The sequence below is a fragment of the Ailuropoda melanoleuca genome, chromosome 7 (assembly GCF_002007445.2).
Source record: "Ailuropoda melanoleuca isolate Jingjing chromosome 7, ASM200744v2, whole genome shotgun sequence".
In the NCBI taxonomy this organism is placed as follows: domain Eukaryota; kingdom Metazoa; phylum Chordata; class Mammalia; order Carnivora; family Ursidae; genus Ailuropoda; species Ailuropoda melanoleuca.
In genome coordinates, this window is record NC_048224.1 from 71,407,481 (window position 1) to 71,430,252 (window position 22,772).

At 44.6% G+C, this 22,772-nt stretch overlaps 1 protein-coding gene across 1 annotated transcript in view; it reads left to right on the forward strand.

Moving 5' to 3' along the window:
• Nucleotides 1–22,772, forward strand: part of LOC105235614 (WD repeat-containing protein on Y chromosome) — a 124,745-nt gene that overhangs the window by 53,316 nt on the left and 48,657 nt on the right. Inside the window, exons 10-12 of the mRNA XM_011219137.3 lie at nucleotides 3,129–3,175; nucleotides 18,401–18,518; nucleotides 21,419–21,488. Of these exons, the coding sequence (XP_011217439.3) occupies nucleotides 3,129–3,175; nucleotides 18,401–18,518; nucleotides 21,419–21,488 (235 nt within the window). The remainder of the gene's footprint in view (nucleotides 1–3,128; nucleotides 3,176–18,400; nucleotides 18,519–21,418; nucleotides 21,489–22,772) is intronic.

Genomic DNA, 22,772 nt, shown 5'->3' on the forward strand with positions numbered 1-22,772 from the left:
TTATAAAAATTAAATAGGCTCGGGGGATAACTGAGCAGAGAGAATTAGGTCAGTACAGCTGCCTTCCAGTAAGTCCCCATTACAGCCTAATGAAGTCCTAGGACTGCCTATTTTATTTAAGTTGGGCAGCCTGCCCATCGAGTGGCTTCGTTTTACCTGACCTAGTTTCCATCGGCCAATCAACATGTGTCATAGACCCTGAGGCCCCAGAAGGGAGTGATCGTCTGCTCTACCCCCTGGCCTCTCCAGCCAGTATCTCTGAGATACCATCTCCAAAGAGGTGCTTGAGTTGGGACTGAATTAAGTGTCAGAGGCAGAGAGAAGGGGCAGCAGCGTGGGGTCATGGGTGAAAGCTAAGAATATTCTTTCATCTGCCTTGGGAATTTTACAGCCTAACTGGAAGAATCAAGACAGAACACGTGTGAAATGCTTTACGAGTGCGCATCAAGGAAACACATGGAACACAACCCCTGTTTGTGCTTTCGAAGCTTAGCTGCTTAGTCCCATGAGAATCACCTGGCTGCGTGTCCCTGACAGGCGGAGGAAGTGGTCCAGCAGGCAGACGTGCCCAGAGCGGCCCCTGTTCCGAGCTGGCCATCCTTCAGCGGAGGAGCTGGCTTTCCCCATGGCTTCCCGCACGCCCCGCTGCCGCAACCTCCCTGCCTGATCTCTGGCCAAGCCGCCTCACAGGCGAAACTGAGCCGGTTTTATCTAAGGGTTTCGGAGCTGCTGCGGCTGTGGCTGCGGGCCGCTGGTGCAGTGGCTATAACCTGGCCTTTCCTGTTTCCGTCTAGACAGATGCATGATTGAATAAAGGATTCATCCAAGCCCTGTGTCACATTGGCCATCTGGAAAGGAGCCAACCACTCATTTAGCAAATTGCTCTGTTTAAATGCAGCTGCTGTGTCTCGGCGTTTATACTACGGAGACAGATCGCATGATTCCTCTTCCTTCATTTATCTAAGCTGTTCCTCTCAATCTGCCAGGGACTTAAAAAGGCTGTTAATGCATGACAAGGCACTTGACCCACATGATTTCCAAACCAAGGAGGAGCATCAGTCTTGTGCCGGGTCGTTCTTCCCTCAAAAGCAAGGGCACCTTGCCTGTGCTCCCTGGCTTAATGAAAGCTGCCTTTATTAAGAATCCCATTAAGCTCCACAGTGCCCAGCTCTCCAACACTGTAAATATTACCCTTTAGAAAGGCATCCAGAGGCCCCATGCAGGCAGCTGGCCTGGTCTCGCGGCCTTGCCACGACAGTCTGACCTCACACCTCAGCTCTCTGGACAGAGAGTGATGTTTGGCCTCCTGGTGCCTTTCTCCATTTGGAAAGATGGATTACAGTCGTTAGCAGATAATATCAACAAAGCCTCTGAGATGATTTGATAAGACTTGGAAACAAAATGATTTCAGACTAGCAATGAGCTCGGGTTTGTTCTTATTTTTTTATTCTTTTGTTTTTTGTTTTGTTTTGTTTTTTACCTTGGTTTCTTTTTTTTCTAAAGGAAATGGTAAAAAGGTACTCCCAAGGTTGTCACTGGTCGTCATGGCCTGCTGATTATGATCTGTTATTTATCAGGCAAATAATCCTGATATGACCACTGGCTTCATCAACTGCTTAACTTAATTGGGGTCACGGTATCATTAAGTCTGGAAGCCAGAAGCCAGAATAAGTGAGTGTTAATTAAATATCATCTGATCAGCCATTAGGTAGGCCCAATGGAAGAGAAACTAAGCAGTACAATAAATGATCTTTGCTGTTAAATCCTGTGGGGGACGGAAAACAGCCCATACAGGAGTAGTCAGCACAGAGCAGCTGTGAGCACGCAGGCTGGGAGTGATTGCAGGTGCAAGGAAGTTGCCGAGAGGACAAGGTACCAGCAAGAGCCGAGGGAGCGGGATGTCTCAGAGGAAAGAGCTGCTTAGCAGCCGAACATCCAGGGAACTTGAAGAAGTTGAGAGCCCGGGAAAATTCCATTCGATTTATTAGAAATGGAACCAGTGGTGAGAAAATGTCACTGAAGGAACAGCGAGACAGATTGCAGGGCTCTAAGGAGGGAGTGCGGAGTGAGAAAACAACACATTCATTAGGAGAAATGTGGAGAGAGGGGATCCATACATGGTGGTTTCTTGAAATAAAACAAGGTTCTAAATGGTACTGCATGGAAAGTGGCAGAACCCAAGGACGTGAATGTAATTCTCATTAATCGATTATGCCCTGGAAAAATATTACATAAGACACATGCCACAGAATTTTTGGTGTATGTCATGTCATACTAAGGTTAAAAAAACAGCCCAGTGAGAGTCCAGAGAATTCTAGAGATCTGTATCCAGACCGACCAAAAAAATGACATTACAGACCTATGCACTCCACATGCTGTGAACCCAACTAAGACCATACCTGGTTCCACGGCTGATTCACCTGGGCTCAGAAACCACATGAAATCTAGCAGTTTCAGTGCTCCGCCACTTCGGACTTCTGGTACCCTGGGCACACCGTTCAACCTCTTTCTGCCTCCTCCTGCATCATGGAGAAAATCAAAGTGCCTACCCCCCCAGGACTATTGTGAAAATTCAGGGAGATGATGTATACAAAGCTGTTAGTTTAGGGCCTGCTACTTCTTCGAGGGGTTATTTTTTTAGTCACATAGACACCAGAAAATACTGTAGCACGCTCCCATGTGCAAATTCATACAAGAGGGGGTGAGTTCTGCTACCACACACACCTGCTATAACGCCAGTGTTTTCCTCCATATCTAATGCTGTTCCAAGTGCAGGGCACTATGAAAAATGTCCTGCAGTGATCAAGGTCCTCTGCGTGCAGTCACACATGACAGGGAGCTCCGCCTGTGACCAGGGTCCGGGCATTTGGACCGTGCGGTCTGGCCACGCTCATGTCCCGTTCAAGGTTATGGCAGTTCCACTTGCTAAATATGAAAGTCCATCTGCTCAGGGAGAAACAGAGAAGCCTGAAAAACTATCTATTCGCTTTTAACTGGAAAAACATTGCTTGTTGATTCCGCCAAGAGAGCACAGCTATTTATTAGAGCATGGGAAATAAATGGAATGTGGTGGCTCTTTACTTCGGAAGGGAATTTATTTTTCTTTTCTTTTTTAAACTGTGTTGCAGGGCTGTGTGAACATTCTGTCTTTGGCTTCTGTAGGTGAACTATTAAGGTAAATATTGAAGTTTAAATCTAATTTCGAAAGAAGGGGAATAATGCATTTTTAAGCAAGGACATAGCCTCGTTATGTAACTATTGACATGGGGTAAAATAATAAAAGGAGAAAATGTTCTTAAGATAGCTTAGGGTTTGGATTAGCTTTTTCTTCCCCTTTCTTAGGTTGTGTCTTCACTTTCCCGCCCCCTGATGTACTGATTTCCCTGCTCCAATCATGGAGCCTCTATCATGGCTACAAGACCACTGTGGACCTCCAAAGTTGGTACGTTCATTCATTCACTCAAGAAATGCTTCCTGAGGGTATGTCCAGTCATTCTGCTTGGTTCAAGGTAGAGAGCAGTGAAACCCAATCTAGTCACAGACAAAGCCTGAGCATAAAACGTTCAGAGGATCAGATGAAAACACAATCAGTCTGCATGGTGTAGGCAAGCTGCTGCAACAAACAGCCCCCCGAATTCAATGGCTTCTCACAATAGAAATTTATTTCCTGCTCACGTAACAGTTCACCACATGCATTTGGTGTGGGGCCTCTATGTGGTGATTTGAGGACTCAGGCTCCCCTAGGGCCTTGGACCCTCTGCATCCAGGCAGCAGATGAAGGAAGAGAGCTGAGTGCAGGGTCATACAGGAGGATTTGGGGACCATGGCTGGAAATGCTTGGATCTCTTCTGCCCATGTTCCAGAAGTCCATCACATGGTCACCTTAATTGCAATGGAAGCTGGGACAGGTGAACAGTCACCTGAAACTAAGGTACCAAAACCCCAACACAACATATGTTTCCTATGATGTGTCTGCTGGTGGCATGGACCCCCCCCCCAATCCAGGGAATTCTCTCTCCCTGTCACCTTTCTTTTACCCCTTCCTTCCATTCCTCTTTGCCCTGCCCGGCCTGCTGAATCCATCTCCCCACGGGCTCTGGGTGGGTCATCTCAGAATCTTGCCTTCCTCCAAGTCTTGGCTTACAAACTGCACATTTGGAGTATGCTGTTCCCTCCATCCTGGCTTTTCAAATTCCTCTCCCACCCTCAGTGCTTGCATGAAATCCTGTGTCTTCCAGAGTCCTTCTGTAAGTCTCACTGTCTGCACTGCCCCTGAGGCTTTCTCACTCACCACCTGGTCGGGAGGCTTTAGAGCGATGCCGCATCTTTCAATAGACCAGAGGCTGTTAGAGAGGACAGCACGTGTCATCCAGACCTGATAGCTGGGGGAAGGAGGCTGAGGTCATGGGGATGCCAGCTCGCAGCTCTGGTCCCTGCCCGTGTGTTCCCTGCAGCCTGGCTGTCTCCAGATCCTTACCTCTGCTCCTGCAATACCCGTCCCACCTTTCCTCCCTGAGGGGGTTTGAGAATCGAATGAAGTAATTCAGGTGTATCTAGAAGGAGGACAAGGAAGATTAGTCACCAGGCTCATCTGACTGAGAGGCAGCACAGGAGGGTGTCCTGGGAATGGGGCTCAGGGGCCGTCTCAGCACCTGCCAAGGGGCCAACAAAGCCCTCGTTGTGTCAGCCGGACTGAGAGGGGAAGGAGCGGCCACCTGTTGTGCTTCTTGGAGACTGGAGAAGTTTTATCTCAAGTGAATAGGAAGGGGTACGTCAGGAATGAACACCCCAGCTTTTGGCTTTGACATTAATAAAATACCTTTCTTCAGACGAAAGAAACAGCTGGCTAAAATCACTATGATGGCAACTCTGAGCTCTATTAGTGCTCGGACCTCTATGTAAATAAGCCCATTCACCTGCCTCCCTGCAAGCTTTTGCCTTTTTTTTTTCTTAAAGATTTTATTTATTTATTTGACAGAGGGAGAGAGACAGCCAGTGAGAGAGGAAACACAAGCAGGGGGAGTGGGAGAGGGAGAAGCAGGCTCATAGTGGAGCAGGGAGCCCAATGTGGGGCTCGATCCCAGGACCCTGGGATCACGCGCTGAGCCGAAGGCAGATGCTTAACGACTGAGCCACCCAGGCGCCCTCAGCTTTTGCTTTTGCTTGGGTCCTCTGGGTTCATCCCGGAATGTTCTCCCCTGTGGCTGGAGTGACCAGAGGAGGGCCTGGCGTGTCCAACGCTAGCTGGGCATCTCTAGAATCCAGGCCACGCAGGGGCTCATGCAGGACTGCGACATCCTTCTGCTTTGCTCTCTCCATTTGCAAACCCGGGAGCAAATACAAGCCACGTCGTGAAGATACTGAAAGGACTTAATTGTTAATGCTGAACACCAACGCTACACACATTAAACATAAATGCCACTTTGCCAACAATGGCCTCTTGATGAGGAGACACTGGATTCCTCTGAATGCACGTATCATTGGTGAATTTGAAGCTGGCTGGATAAAGCGAAAAGCACAATCTCTGTAGGACATCTCATTTTCTCCCTTTGGAGAAAAGTGGATTGAAATCCAAGTGTCCCTGGCACTTTTACCTGATTTTTGGAAGCTGGCTGGAAGAAAGGATGCTGGACATGCTCTCTCTTCTGTCTCTCCAGTTAGTCCTGGAGATGACGAGTTTGTGCTTTTATCAGCTGAGGCCACCCTCGGTCCATTGGGGGGTGCCCTGGAAATGGGGTGAGGACCACGCGGCTCTGCGCACCTTGCAGGAGAGAGCAGGAACCCGCGGCTGCTCCCCTCAGGAAAGAGGTGACGCCCAAGTCACGTTGGACCCTCAGAGGCCAGCAGTGTGCAGCACAGGCGTCGGCCAATCAGTGTTGGTGACCAGGCATCCCAGCGAGAGAGTGGCCCGCTGTGGCCAGGGAACTGGGCCTGTCCAAGCCACTCTGGGGACACTGAGGCACTAACGCAGGGTAAGGTGTGCTTCTGCGAGAATTGTCTGAGGTCGTTTTGCACTCATGTACCATATGTCCACAGACACACAGACCCATGGAGAGAGGCGTGGGGGTCTGCCGGCACCCCCACACCCAGCCATGCCTTCACAGAAGCCCGCCCACAGACATCCCCACAAATACCTCCAAAGGCAAATGTATAGACTCTTCCCAAACATCCCACAAATACCCCCACAGGCTCCAGAGTAGAATACCCCTACACACTCCTACACGCTCACATTCACCCCCAGAGATACCCTATAGATACTCTGCAGTCACTCTCACACACCCCACAACACCCCACTGACACCACACAGACCCTTCTACTAACACCCCCAAAGTCCTCCACAAGCGTCTCGAGAAATACCCTCCAAACCCTTGCAGACACCCCTCCACACATCTTCCACAGATTTCCCTTGCAGCACTCGGCCAAGTGCATCTCTTAATTTCACCCCACAATCCCCCACCCAGACACTCACCGCTTCCCCCCACAGAGCACCTCACGTTACCCTCTGACACACACAGGCACAACACAGTCAAGCTTTCAAACACCGTGCAGAGATCCAGATGCACACCCAGTCACTACCCCACATAGGTCCCCTGTGAGTCTCACACAGATCCCGTGCACACATGCAGTCACACACACGGGTCCTGTGCACACATGCAGTCACACATGAGGATCTTGCACAGACACATACACACACACAGTCTCACGCAGATCCTGTGCACACACAGTCTCACGCAGATCCTGTGCACACGCAGTCACACACGAGGATCTTGCATACACACATGCAGTCACAGATCCTGCGCACACATGCAGTCACAAGCATGGGTCCTGTGCACACACACACCCTGCCCAGGGCCTTGTGAGCACACAGAGACAGACATGCAAATATGTCCACCCTCTCCTTGCATCGGCAATGCCACCCACACAGACACACAGTGGCCCATCACCTGCAGAGGCCTTCACCAAGACCTCGTGGGAACTCTCCCCCGAACACACATAACACAGACCCTCACAGGCCTAACAAACACAGAAGAAGACACAGACACTTTAGCTTCACTTCCTCGATTTGCTATTTCAGACAATCTGCTAGCTATAATCTTGCAAATCAATAAAAGTTCTGTATTGCAAAGCACTGGGGATAGGGTGCACCACTCTCTGGTCATGGGGGATTGGAACACAAAAGCACTCAAATGAGATCAAATGGTGCATTTTTCTATCGCCCTGGCCGGCCGGCTGGTTAGAAAGCCAGGAAGGGAACCAGACATCTCGCTGTGCCCATGAAGAGCAGCTGGAAGACTGAGGTGTGGCTTCTGGATCATGCCAGGTGCATTTGTCCCCCTATAGCCCTGTCAGGGAACAAAGTCGGCTCTGAGCCCTTTCACGCAGGAGGTGGTTGTCCCTCTGTTGGAGAAAGCTTTTCTTCCCACACGTCCCCGCAGCTGGTTTTCCTTACAATACAAAAGCCAAAAAAAAAAAAAAAGTAATGCTCCAAAAAATCCTCAAATTCTCTTAAAAAATAGGTGCTCCCAAAGAGGGGTATAATAGTATGGTGGCTGTTAGAAGGAGGAGGGGGAAGACACAGAGATCAAAAAGAAAACCAGGAGGACGGATAAAGGGATTAGAATGCAAGAAATAGCCCAGACCAGCTGGTGACCATCTGGGAGCTATGAAGAAAGGGAAGAACAAAGTTGTTGAGTTTCTAGCAAGTGGGTACAGTTTTATCATGAGAGGAGGTTACTGCTTTGAGGAACTGGAGAGAAGCCAGAGCCTTGCCAGCCATTAAAAAAAAAAAATCTAGTGGTTTCCCTAAGGGTTGGATTACAGTGAGTTTGCTCTTGTATCAGGTAATCTAGCTAAGGACATGATCATTTCAGGGAAAATTAGAGGGTGTCTGAGGGTGGAGGGAAATCAAGAATTAACCTCTGGATGTCAATGTGAAAATGGACAATAGGGAAATGAGAGAGGTACGCGGTTGTGCCTCATACAGAAGTTGTTTTTAAAGCCTCAGTTAAAGGGCACCTGGGTAGCTCAGTCAGTTAAGCATCTGCCTTTGGCTCAGGTCAAGATCTCATGAGTCCCACATGGGCCTCCCTGCTCAGCCAGGAGCCTGCTTCTCCATCTCCCACTGTCCCTCCCCCCCAGCTTGTTCTCTCAAATAAATAAATAAATAAATAAATAAATAAAATTTTAAAAAGAAATAAAGCCTCAGATAAGACCAGAGGAAGGCCAGTGGCTATAGGATAAACACTGAATTATTATCATCTGTTATTTTGATTTTGGTAAAAATTGAAGGTAAATTGTGTGTTTGCTTCAGGGTTGTACAGGGGGAGAGAGACTGTAAAACCCATATATACGCCATAATACGTAGAGACAGTAAGCATCCGTTCACCTGTCCCACAGAGAACCGAAGGATGGCATGTCTAGTGATGTCTTTGCCATCCACCAAAAGTTAGTGTCTCTGTTCTCTTACTCCATGTTCTCTTCACCTAAGTGAATGGCCTCACTAGCCCTATGTGCCCACTCCAGGCCAATCATCCCAGTCACTCAGCTCTACATTCAAATAATTGGTCACCAAGTCCTGAAAATTCTCTCCCCCTAGTAATTATCACCTGTGCTGTCCTTTCTCTCCCCTCAGCCACTTCTCGCATCCAACCTGTCACCATCACAGCAACAAACTCCTCATCGAGCTCCCCAGCCCCGAATATCAAATCCCCACAGATCATTTTCCATATTTTTATGGAATGATCTTTTTGTAAAATCTTCCACTCATTCAACAAGCATTTATTGAGCATTTACTGTATGCCAGTCTTCATGCTAGTTGCTTGGGACATGACGGTGAACACAAAAAAGATGTCTGCTCGATACCTAGTTAGAGTCTAGTGGGGGGAGAAAAACAATAACCATAATAAATTACATGATACCTTTGAAGGTGATAAGTGCTGTGGAAACAAGGAGAAAACAGAGCAGGGCACAGGGTGTCATCAGTGCTGAGGGCATGTGTGTTTGCGTGTGTGTGTGTGTGTGTGCACAAGCATGTGCATATATGTTATAATAGGGTAGCCAGTGTAGTCCTCTTCGAAAGGCTGGTATTTGCTCAAAGGAGGTGAGGGAGTGATCCACAAGGATATTGGTGGGGAAGAATATTCCTTGAATACAGAACATCCAGAGAAGTGCTCTATGGTGGCACAGCGAGCATGCTGGTGTGGCGGGAGCAGAATACGTGCAGGGAGTTGAATGCATGAGGTCCAAATCAAGGGAAGTCACTTGAGGTCTTGTAACAGATTGGAGCCACGGCAGGGTTTTAAGCAATGCAGGACAGGCTCTGACTTCTGTGTTGAATGATCACTCTACTGTTGTTGGTGACTCAGACCAGGGGGAAGCAGAGGAGACTGAGAGCTGGTGATGTCTCTGTTCTGCAGAAAATCCTTCAGTGACTTTCCTTTGCCTTCAGATAAAATCTGAATGTGTCAGTGTGGCCCACAAAACACTTCAAGATTGGGGCCTTGCTTATTTATTCAGATTCATCTCTTCCTGGTATTTTCACACTCCCAGTGGCCCCCATGTTCTAAAGCAGGTGGGCTTTTAATTAGCATCCTCTTCTCTCCTCTCATGGTCCCATGAGTCTGTGTAGATGGCTTCCTCTGCCTCAACCACAGTACCCTTCTGGGCCCTCACTAGGCCTCTTTTTCTCAAGCAAGCCTTTCTCTCCTCTCCATACCATGCATCCCAAAGCAGTCCATGCATACTTCAATGATTGGGATTATAACTCTGAGACAAAATGTCCTGTCAACAATCTGTCTCTTTCACTAAACTGGGAGCTCCTAGAGGGTAGTAATTTCTTTCTGAGTCCTTAGTAGACATTAAATAGATGGATGGATGATGGATGGATGCTTGGACAGATGCATGGATGATGGATGCATGGATGGATGCATGGACAGATGCATGGATGATGGATGCATGAATGGATGGTTGCTGGCTCTTCACAAGATCTTGAATTCAAGGGATTTTATTTTTAGTTTAAAATTAGTTAAGCATTAGAAAATTCATAAAAACTGTGGCGCCTGGGTGGCACAGCGGTTAAGCGTCTGCCTTCGGCTCAGGGCGTGATCCCGGCATTATGGGATCGANTCATGGGGCGCCTGGGTGGCACAGCAGTTAAGCGTCTGCCTTCGGCTCAGGGCGTGATCCTGGCGTTCTGGGATCGAGCCCCACATCAGGCTCCTCCGCTATGAGCCTGCTTCTTCCTCTCCCACTCCCCCTGCTTATGTTCCCTCTCTCGCTGGCTGTCTCTATCTCTGTAGAATGAATAAATAAATAAAATCTTTTTAAAAATGCATAAAAACTAATTGTAAGACATTAACTTCTTCATTGTTGAAGAGATGGCTGAAAGACTGCATTCAGGTAACCACTTGTGAGTATATGTCCTCATCAACTGCACATGACAGCTGTGTTGCTGGAAAGTTGACTATAAGAGAAGTTTTGATAAATGNGATCTTTTTAAAAAATGCATAAAAACTAATTGTAAGACATTAACTTCTTCATTGTTGAAGAGATGGCTGAAATACTGCATTCAGGTAACCACTTGTGAGCATATGTCCTCATCAACTGCACATGACAGCTGTGTTGCTGGAAAGTTGACTATAAGAGAAGTTTTGATAAATGGCCTCTTATTTGTCCATTGACCAAATATAATTTCAGTCATGCTTTATTTTCTTGACATGCTATTCAATTAGCAGTGGTTCACACTATAACTTTGTGTTCCTTGATATTCAGCTTTCACTAGCAGCCTCTGTCAGATATATCATTCAGCTGAAAGGATTGATTTCTGTTTGGCAAAATACTGAGGGGAACCCTATTAGAACATGAGGAGTCTTTTTGAAACACATAAGCATCTCCTAGTTCATCTGTTTCTCGAGTGTTGTCATTTTAGGGCTTCAGGGTCTTATCTTGAGAAATGCTGTAACATGTTGATTGTACGGGTCATACCGGAAGCGGATGCCTACCCTACCCATTGCTTCAGGAAGGCAGAGGAAACAATTCCCTGCTGGTGGCTAGAGACATATTTCTCATCCCCCGAATCTCTGGAGGACAGAACCAGAAGGCACAAACTCTCCCTTCTAGTGTCACTTTTTCACCGAGGCCATCCCTCCACAAAAGTACACTGTAGGCTGTGTGGCAAATGAAACAAAACGTTTTCTCAGATTTGAACATTTGAACACTATTCCAAGCCTGGAATAACTGTAATGTAGTCAGAGGTTTAAATAATAGATGTGAAGGATTCTGAGTGAGGTCTCAGGTAGGCATCTTATCTAATTTGCAACCAAGCCAGTGGAACTAGAAGCCTCTCTACCACATCCCTGAGAGGTAGACGTTCCAAATTGGTTTGGCCCTTCCAGGAAAAGGGAGCTTCTGTCTCAAGGCAGCCCTCCCAAAATGTAGATTATTTCTAAATATTAGAAGACAAACCCTTGCATGATTCCAAATAGACTTTCCATCCTTCCGGGAAACAGAAAAGTTTGAACACAGGCCTCTACTTTTATTCCCACCTAAACAAAATTCATCTGAACAACAGGAAGGGGATTTTTTTTCCCTCCAAAGGCACAAGCCCACAAGGATAGGATGAATGGAAACAGCAGCAGCAAAATATGGAATTTGGAAAGCAGATAAACCCATGATAAGTTATGAAGGAAACCTCAAAAAACTAAATCCTGAGGTCAGCCATGGGAATAGCTGAGAGCCAAAAAACCATTTTACAAGGAAGAACCCCATGCCCCTGTCCATGGGCCCCAGAATTGGAAGCACTACCAGCTAGATCACTGATGACATACTTTCTCCTTTCAGGCATGAAATAGCAATCCAAAGTCATTATTATCTTTGGAGAGACAAGATAAAATCCATTAAACAAGAAGGTGCCATTACAGAGGAAAATTTGGGGAATAAAAAGTTCTTGGAATTTATAATTGTGACAAACATTTTTTTAACTCAGTAGAATGGTTAGAAGATAATGTTCTCCCAAAATGTACAACAAAAAGACAAGAAAAAGTGTGAAATAAAAGAGACAAGACGAGAAAACCATAGGACCAGTCCAGGGAGTACAATATCCAAGTATTGGGCACACAAAAAAGAGAAAAGAAAGGGGAGAAAATAATCAAGTGAATAGTTTGAGAACACTTACCAAAGCATTAAGAGCAAAGAGAAGATTCTAGAAGTGTGGAGAGAAGGAAAAATTCAGTTCACTATACATAGGATTAATACTCACAATACATTTGGACTTCCCCACAGCAGTACTGGAAGCCAGAAGACAATGGAGCAATCTCTTTAAAAATCTGAAGGGTGCCTGGCTGGCTCAGTCGGTAGAGCATGTGACTCTTGATCTTGGGGCTGTGAGTTCAAGCCCCATGTTGGGTGTAAGGATTACTTAAAAATAAAATCTTTAAAAAATTTTGAAGAAAAATTATCTCCAGTGTTGAATTCTACGCCCAGATAAACTATTAGCAAAACGTGGGAGTAGAACAAAGCCGTTTTCAAAGATCCGGAATTTCAAAATGTACTTCCCATATATGTATATCTTTCAGAAAATTACTAGAGGATTTTCTCTACAAAGTGAGGGAGAAAACTGAAAAGAGGAAGAACAGAGATACAACAAACAGGAGATAAGAAAGAAGAGGAGCAAATTGCGTCCCCAGGATGACAGGAAAAGGAGGGCCTGAGATGACAGCTGTCGATCAGGGTTAGGACAGCCAGAGCAATTCAGAAGATGAAGCCAATGAAATGAATGTTTCATGGAGCTGGGTGTCTTCAGAGAAGATTGACATGGTGGGTAAAAAATGCTAAGTACTCTGAAGTCTAAGCAAATGAAAGTAGGGAGTCAAAATATAATACCCCACTCTGAGAAACCAAAGAAGCCATGTAGGCCTGTTATTTAAAGACATGGAGTAGATACCAAATAATCATCTAAAAGGTGGGAATGTGGAAACCGTTGGGGATAGAAATGGGGAGAAGAGTCAAGCTTCTCAAATTTTCAGAACTATTGTACTCTTTAAGCAAGTTCATATAGCTTGGATAGAAATAAAAATAATTTTTTAAAAGGAAAAGAAAAACAAAGTGTGATTTTTCTGTCTGAAGGACTCAAGACTGGACACCAGAAGGCACCATATGGCCTACCAAGGCTTTACCTGCCGGCACATTACCTCCCACATTCAAGCCATGTATTCCTCATCCTTTTCTTATAAATTGATGTTTTGAACCTAAAAGCAGAACTTTCCTTCTTGCTAAACTTCATTTTTTTGAATTTTTACATCCTTAATCTATTTGGTTAAAATAATTTTAAATGCTGACATTGACATCCAATAGATTCTCTCTTTCTCTCAGCTTTGTGTACTTAATAAATTTAACAGTACTCCACTGTATTCATCCAGGTCCTAGAGGAGACTATGGAACAGGGCACAGTAAGAACAGAGTCCTATGGCATGTCCCTAAAACCTCCCCATAGGGTGGGATTCACCTGGTACTATTCATTTCACTTTGACTAAAGGTGTTCACTCATTTGCTCAAAAGATATAATGCAAGGACACCTTTGAGGGAAGAATGGAAAAGAAACAGAAGAAACAGTACTGGTAATAATAATTCCAGCAATCTTTGGTTCTCTCAAGTCACAGCAGGACAATTCACAATATTCTTCTGTTGCATCTGGGTGAAAAAGAATGAATCTGCTGGAGCTCTCCCTATAATGGACAAGTCATCACCCCTCAACACACACACACACTGACACACACACACACACACACACACACACACACACGGTGAAACAATTTCTCAGTATATCTGCTGGGAACCAGAGAACCAGAGTCCCAGGTGACACTGGCCTTCCACAGCCATGGAGCTTCTGAAGTGTGGGAAGGGTTCTCATGGGTCACCGGGAAGAGCCCCACACTGCTTCTTAAAGTGTCCTGGATGAGGGGCCGGGGACTTGAGGTTCCAGTTGCATTGACAGCTTCCTCCAATCTCTGCTTCCTTGGAGATTCATGCCAGTGATTTGAATGTGTTATTTTTTTTTTTTGAAAAGCTGAAAGATGAAGTTCAAGGTGAACAATTGGCTCCTGATACAAACATACTCGAACCCATCAAGCCAGCACTATGGAGAACAGCTCTTAAGAGTGGATGAAAAATTGATACGAGAAAGATTATTTAATTCTCTCCTGTAGGCACCTTCAAACAAGAACAGCTTTTGTCATTAGTATCCCAAGAAATCTATCTACTTTATGTCTGGTGGAATTAAAAAATCTTGTCTGAATTTAAAAAATACTGATGGACCATAAAGAAACTATTATCAGAATGGAATATAAATTAAAATCAAGTTCTTATTTTTATTTTAGAGACTTTGTCCCCATCAGTTAATTCATCACTAGAGACTGAACCCATGTTTCCCAGTAGAATTTGAAGGTTTTTTCTAGAGTCTTAGCTCTTGAAATACTAACGCAGGTTCCAGTCAGTTACCTTTGAGTACTGAGCATCGTAACCATCTCCTTAATCTCACCCAGTCTGTAAACTGGGCCAGTTTTTCTCTTCTGCCCTATTTCTGTCATGAAAATTCCTTCTAAGTAATTAAATGTATCCAGAGAAAAGTAACACAGATGATGAATGGTCTTGTGAAGGAGAGGTTAATGGAAGTAGGTCAGAAAAGTTTTTATGTGAGAGAAATTTAAACAAGAGATTAATTGACAGAAAAAGTGAGTTGAGGGATTCTCAAAGTACCACAAAGGAAGGCGCAGGCTGAGGAGACGTACTTGTTATTTGCTCTACTGTTGGAGAATGTACAATTCATAAAGTAACAATACCAGACGTTTTAAACTGCTTCTTGAAAATTGCTTTTAAAGAAGGATGTTCCGTTTAACCAGTGATATCAGATTCTTCGGGGGTATTGTTATAACGCCAAGTCAATTTAGAACATAAAATAACTTTTAAAAGGACAACTCCACAGGTAAAATGGGGGTTGTCAAAGTAGTCAGTGTTGGTTTCTGAGGTGCCATAATCTGATAGTAGAAAAAAGACAAATAATGGGTCCAGAGTTCTGAAGTTTGGGAATTGAGATCTATTCAATTTGTAACTTTCTGTACTCTGTGGTTTAGGTGGGTAGGGGATGAGGGGTCTTTGGTGGAAAATTCAAGAAAACTCAGCAGTAAAGAGCTTCATCAGGTAAGGATGGATGGAAAGGCATGTGCAAGAGGTGAGGTAACCTGACAGGGAATTTGGAGAGAAGGTGAGTCCTCACATAGACTCTCCCTCACCCTTCTATGACATGAGACAGTACAGCAAGGGTTATAACCAAACTGAGAGGGAGTGCTGAGTGATTGCCAATTTAGAGGGTCTCTTATCAGTCTGATAGAACCACTACTCACAGAAGAATCTCAAGGAATAACTTTTGAGTGGATTGAAACATACAAATTGACTATTTGAAAGTAGTCAAAAGTAATGAACAATTTAAATGAAAAAATAAACTGTCATGAGTACAGAGTAAGATCAATTAAAAACTAAACTAAACTAAACTAAAATAAAAAGCACAGAGTAAGAGAACTTTATTATGATATAACTAATAAAATGGGGAAAAAGAGAACTTTATTATGAAATAACTAATAAAATGGGGGAAAAACCACAATGACTATGGAAAAAAGTCCAATATTAGGACTGCTTTTGGGGAAGCTAGTGCACTTCTGTGGTTGCTGGTGGTATATATAAAAATGGCTTACTGGCAAGCTTCACGATACTGAGATCACCATCCCAGATTATATCTAACTCAAATATTTTCAAGGTCATCTCAAAAGATCCCTGGCAGTTCTAAAACAGTCCATAATTCTGTGACTTGTTGAACTAGCGGAGCATCAATTGTAGACAATTGTATATAGTTAGTTTATCCACTAAGAATGCTTTAAACTGCAATCCAGGCTGCTTAGGTTTGAATCCCGACTCTTCTACTTGCGAATTTTGGGAAGTTCTCTAATCTTTCTGTGCCTTATGTTCCTCATCTTAAAAAAAGGGGACAATAGTAGTGCCTATCTCATAGATTTATGCTGAGGAGTGAATGGGTTAATATGTACAATGTGCTTGGAACTGTGCTTGACATAGTAAAAAGNAGAACTGTGCTTGGGGGCGCCTGGGTGGCACAGCGGTTAAGCGTCTGCCTTCGGCTCAGGGCGTGATCCCGGCGTTGTGGGATCGAGCCCCACATCAGGCTCTTCTGCTATGAGCCTGCTTCTTCCTCTCCCACTCCCCCTGCTTGTGTTCCCTCTCTCGCTGGCTGTCTCTATCTCTGTCAAATAAATAAATAAAATCNTTATGCTGAGGAGTGAATGGGTTAATATGTACAATGTGCTTGGAACTGTGCTTGACATAGTAAAAAGTTAATTTTTGCTCTTTTTAAATAACAGGGAAAAATGACTAGCAAAGGATAAAGGAATTTATCTTTCTTTCATTAATAAAAATGTCAGGATATAGGTGGTTGCTGCATTGGTTTAGCTTATCAGCGGTGTCATGAAGAGCCTTCCGTCTCTATTATGTCACTTCACCATCTTTAGCGTGTTGGTTTTTTGTCCTTCAACCTATGCCTCTTGTCTCACAATGGCTGCCAGAACTCTAGACATCATCTCACATAGTGTTTAAAAATCAGAAAGAGGGGCGCCTGGGTGGCACAGCGGTTGAGCATCTGCCTTCGGCTCAGGGCATGATCCCGGCGTTATGGGTTCGAGCCCCACATCAGGCTTCTCTGCTATGAGCCTGCTTCTTCCTCTCCCACTCCCCCTGCTTGTGTTCCCTCTCTCGCTGGCTATCTCTATCTCTGTCAAATAAATAAATGGAATCTTTAAAAAAAAATTAAAAAAAATAAAAATCAGAAAGAATGCTAGCCGGGAAGAGGAAAAACGAGAAAGAAAAATGAGAGAGAGAGAGAGAGAGAGAGGCAGTGCTTCACACTATTTTCACATTATCTGAAGAAGCAAAATATTTTCCCAGAGCCCCTCACTAATTTTACCTTCTCCCATTGGCCAGAACTGAGTCACATGTCACCTCTGAAATCAAGGGATCTGTGCCCTGGTTTTGTTGGCAGGGAAGAAGTGCGAGAATACCTATTGGGCAGACATGGGTCCGCTGCAGTGAATCATTTCTCTGTTTTGTTCCAAATGCTTTGTTCCTGCTTCAGCTGTGGAAGGACAATCTGTCTCCCAAAATATTCATGTGATTTTTTTTTAATTATGATATGTTAGTCACAATACAGTAGTACATCATTAGCTTTTGATGCAGTGCTCCATGATGCCCTGTTTGCATATAACACCCAGTGCTCCATGCAGTATGTGCCCTCCTTAATATCCATCACTGGGGTGGCCCATCCCCCCACCTCTCTCCCCTCTAAAACCTTCAGTTTGTTTCCTGGAGTCCATAGTCTCTTATGGTTCATTCCCCCTCTTTTTACCCCCCCTTCATTGTCCCCTTCCTTCTCCTAATGATCTCCCTGCTATTCCTTATGTTCCACATATAAGTGAAACCGTATGATAATTGTCTTTCTCTGCTTGTCTTATTTCACTTAGCATAATCTCCTCCAGTTCCATCCATGTTGATGCCATTGTTGGGTAATCATCCTTTCTGACGGCTGAATAATATTCCATTGTATATATGAACCACATCTTCTTCATCCATTTGTCTGTTGAAGGGCATCTTGGCTCCTTCCACTGTTTGGCTATTGTGGACATTGCTGCTATGAACATTGGGGTGCATATGGCCCTTCTTTTCACTACATCTGTATCTTTGGGGTAAATACCCAATACTACAATTACTGGGTCATAGGGTAGCTCTATTTTTAACGTTTTGAGGAACCTCCATACTGTTTTCCAAAGTGGCTATACCATGTGAATTAATAATTTAAGAGCTTTTATAACATGTGAGGTCACTGATGCCATTTCCAAGTTCTACCCATTTGACTTCATGCATGATACCTACAAGCAAGGTCCGCTTCTTTGTCAGACTGACTTCAAAAACCCTATCTTCTTCTAAAAAAACTTCTGAAACCTCTACTGGGACACACAAGGATACTCAGAGTCCTCAGCCAGTCGGTACTGGTTGAGTCCTTATTCTCTGCCGGGCCCAGTGGGCTCTGAAAGCCTGTTGGTTGTACAAGTCTGGGAGAGAAAACAAGAGCATCACACATCAAGTGTATCCTGGAGTCCAGAAAAGGGAGCAATCAAATGGTCTAGCATAATCAGAGAGGCTCCTGTGGAGGAATTAGAGAGGCCTCAGAGGATGGGAAGGAATTTGTGGCCAGAAGGATAATCTGAGAACAGTTCCTGGTTGGAATAAGCAGGATGTGGGAGGGACATTCATTCTTATCCATTTGAGATTTTTATATCTTTCTTCTTAGAACTTGGAAGAAGCTGCCCAAAATTGAGAACATGCCAAACATAAGCATTAATAATGTTGTGACCTCTCCAAATGTAAACTATATCCGCTGGAAAGTGCATGGAGACTGGATTACTCAGGTAAAAGAAGGAAAGAAGGATGGAAGGAAGGAAGGAAGGAAGGAAGGAAGGAAGGAAGGAAGGAAGGAAGGAGAGGGAGGGAGGAAGACAGGAAAGGAGGAAAGGAGGGAAGGAAGTAGGTAAGGAAGGGAGAGCGGGAAGAAAGAAAGAAGTGAGAGAGGGAGGGAGGGAGGGAAGAAGGAAGAGGGGGAAGTAAAGGGAAAAGAAAAGAAAGAAATGTTTAAGTTAACAGTAAATTGGAATTTGCCAGCCTGACGTCTCTCTCCAGGTGTAGGGGCCAAACTATCAAATATATATATATATATATATATATATATATATTCTTTAATGAGTGACCACTGTTCCTGAGATAATTTTATTAACTTAGCCAAAAACAAATAGAAGTTGCATGAAATACCCAGAATAGTACAAAGAATGATAAACATCTGGTTTCTAGAAGCTAGTGAAATTGATCAATTTTAACTTCCTGGTATACTTGTTTTTGGGGGGTTCCCATTCAGCCATCATCTGGGTCTGAAGGCAGTAGGTGTGTTTTCTTTCCTCTTTGGTGGGAGGAGCCAACTCAAATGATCCAAGTGTTTAGGACCAATAATATGACTTTGGACATGAGAGTCCTTTTCGTGAGATTTCTACTGGCTCCGAGAAGCTAAATTAGTGTTTCTTAAACACATAAACAAGCAAAACATTCTTCTTTACGTTAAGGCAGCCTAGAAACCAAATACAGTGTGGACACACTGTCCAGAGGATTAGAAAGAGAAGAGGAGTTTTTCAGGATTGATAGAGCACCAGTTACGGGAGAAGAGACTCCTGCCAACATTTCTTGTCTATTCCTAAACACATCAGGCTTAAGGCAAGAAAAGAAAGTTAGAAAATATTATTGGGTGAAAGGAAAACTAGGAAAAGGACCAAATTTATTTGCTAAGTGAAAAGGAAAATCCAAGGGGAAGAAAAATTGGGCCAAGAAAATTGCATTTGTCTAAAAGATTAACACCAACAAAGTTTCAAACACAAAGAGAAGAAAATAAAATAGGAATCCTGGAGTAGAGAGGAAATGTAAATTAATTAAGAATACAAAAAGGAAACAACCCAACTAAGCAACCACATGTAAAATTGCCATATGTAATACCTATATGTTTCTTAAAGGTGATTGGCACAAAATCCTTTTTTATTCAACTTTTTTGAGCTATGTACATATCATTAATTTACCCATTTTAAGTGTACAATTAATGATTGTGGATAAGTTTACTGACTTCTGCAGTTATCACCATAATGCAGTTTCAGAACATTTCCATCACCTCTTATTAAGATCTCTGTTAACCAGGTAGAGTTAATCCCCATTCCTAACCCCAGGGCCAGGCAACCATTAATCTACTTTCCATCTCTATTGATTTGCCTTTTCTGGCCATGTCATGTACATAGAATCACACACTATATGGCCTTTTGCACCTGGCTTCTTCTGCTTTGCAAAATGGAGCCATGCTTGGCATGTGCACATTTTGTCCCACTGAACTGCCAGCCCCTATTAACTTGGAAGATAGAAGGAACAATACCAAAATCCAGAGTCAGTGCCATCCAAGGGATGACCACACATGGAGGGGTGGGGTGGGGTGGGGGGAGACAAAGCGGTCCTTGGCACTGGCTGTGTAGAAAGGGAGCTAACAGAGAGGGGCTGTACCATAGGAGAACTCTCCCACCACCTCAGGGGGTGTGTTCATGATATCCCCACTCAAAGGTCTGCCACCTGAGCCATCTTGAGGGAGCCTGTTCCAACGAAGAAAAGACAGAGACAGTTCTGAACTCTGTAGGCTGCGTGGGGCACTGAATCCTGTCGTGCTGGGTCAGGCCCCAAGCTCCGGAAACCCTCTCTTCACTCCCCAGACTTCCCCTCCATCTTCCTGTGTCTCTGGCTTTCTGGTTTCTGCCCACTGTGGGAGTTAGAACCAAGGGTTGTCTTCGGTTGGTGCCCCTCTGAGCCTAGCAGAGTGCCTGGAAGGTCTAAAAGAGAAACCATTCTTGCCTTGTAGCTAGCATGTTGCTCTTCCCACACTACTGTTGCTTTATCCATTTTACAAGTTTATATTCTTCATAAAGACTTCCTCCAGGGAGGAGGTGTCCTAAGAGCAGAGAAATTTGAAAATGCCACCGACTCTTGTTCTTTGAACCTAATACCAGCCCTGGCACCTGCCCGAAGGCCCTGGTTCCCTAATTCCGGCACAGCTGCTTCAGAGCCAGCTCTCCATTTTTTTTAAGATTTAATTTATTTATTTAAGAGAGAGAAGGATGGGGGGGTGGCAGAGGGAGAGGGAGAAGCAGACTCCCCGCTGAGCAAGGAGCCCAATGGGGGACTCCATCCCAGGACCCTGGGATCATGCCCTGAGCTGAGGGGGGACGCTTAACCGACTGAGCCACCCAGGCGCCCCCTGGCTCTGGATTTTCAAAGACGGGGAAGGGAGTCTTTTACCCTTCCCAGTATGATGCTCAGTGAAGCATCCAATTTAAATGAGATTTATAGTGAAGGATAAGCTGTTTTCTCCATGAACCCCCTGCAGCTATGCAGGCAGCATTCCGATTTTCTCAGAAATATCTGAAATACGTAGTAGAAGCTTCAGCACAATCTGCCAGACAGGATACCCAGGAATTGTCGTTCTGGTGTTAGCCTGGAGCGAGCGTCAAGGAGAGAGAACCCCTACGCACTCGCACTCTGCCAGGCCACCTACACACGTCTGCCCACTCGCAAAAGTGGGTTTCTTAACATGTGCCTATCCTATGAGCAAGCGGGTCCTTTCTCCTTCTCAAAACGGGTGTCAAGAGACTGCTTTAGATCTTGTTACAAACGCTTTCTTGACCTGGTGTGTGAGCTTCATACTAATTAGCATTTTCTCTTTTTTTGTCATTTCTAGCTGAACTACTACGATTCTATCAAAGCTGTCATTTCAAGCTCCAACCATGAGCCCAGTGCTCTAGTAATAGGTACTGCTTACACCCCCCTTACGTTTGTAATGTTCTCTGTATGCCAGATCCTTGGATGTCTCCCACCTTTATCATTTCTGCATTGCAACAGGCATCCCACACTCCGCAGCTCAAAATGTGACATCCTCCACTGTTTTATAAGCCTCACGCTAGGCTGCTGGAGAGGCAGAGTGAGGGAAGACACTCCTATCACAGGGCTTCACACATACTGAGAGCTCGGTCAATATTTGTTGATTTGAAATAAGAGCAAAATCCACTTCAGGCAACCTCAGGCTACACTATTTGAGCACGCTTTATATGTTACAAGATATTAAATATACAGTAATATCAACACAGGACAGTGGTTTTGGGCATTGGTGTGAAGTGGAATTGGGGGATTTCTACAATTCAAAAGGCATGCTGGAAATAACAGTTTTCAGTGATGGCAACAGGAAGACCCAGAACCTGAAGACCTTTGCATTTTCTGGAAGCTGGACGTTGATCAAGTGCATTCAGAGAAAGGCCAAGGAAGAACCCAGATCCCAATTCATCCCTCATTTTTACATCCCCAAATGCACAACTAGTCTGGACATGGGCTAAGTCAGGTTGGTCTTAGGTCCACGAAGCAGGGAATATGGCAGAACAAGTCTGCTATTCACATGGGAATCATTTTGTCTGGACCAAATGGAGGACAGACATCCTGGTACTGGGTGAAGGACTGGTCTAGATTTGAACCAGGAATCCAACCCCTTTATAATGGATCATTCCCCCCATAACAGCTCATGGTCAGAAGTTGTTGCAATCTCTGGCCCAGAGCACAAAGTATCAGACACTGTACCTTCCATGTATTATTTTATTTAATCTCCATTAACAACCTTATGGTTTAGGTCCCACTATTATTCCATCTTACAGTTGAGTAAAGTGAAGCACAGAGTCATTCATTAACTTGTCCTGGGGTATTGTTCAGGGCTTTTTTTTTTTTCAGTATTGAAAGAAATGTAATTCAAATAGGCAAACAAAAGGAGAATTTTTTGGATGGCTCATATAACATGAGAAGGGCAGAAGCTCAACCAAGTGTTGGCAAGTCCTGGAAGCAGGGACTCAGATTCTGCTCCGACTCTGTCTCTCTCTCCCCTTTGCACAGCAATTCCCTCAGAGTGTGAAGAGCCCACCTCTCACATCACTGCCACTAACAGAGACTGGCTGCTGCTCTTGGTCTCCAGGACTGCTGTCCCTGGGAAGGTTCTCACTGAATCAATTTGGCCCATCTTTGGGACAATTGCAAATCCAGTGACCCAGGAAAGG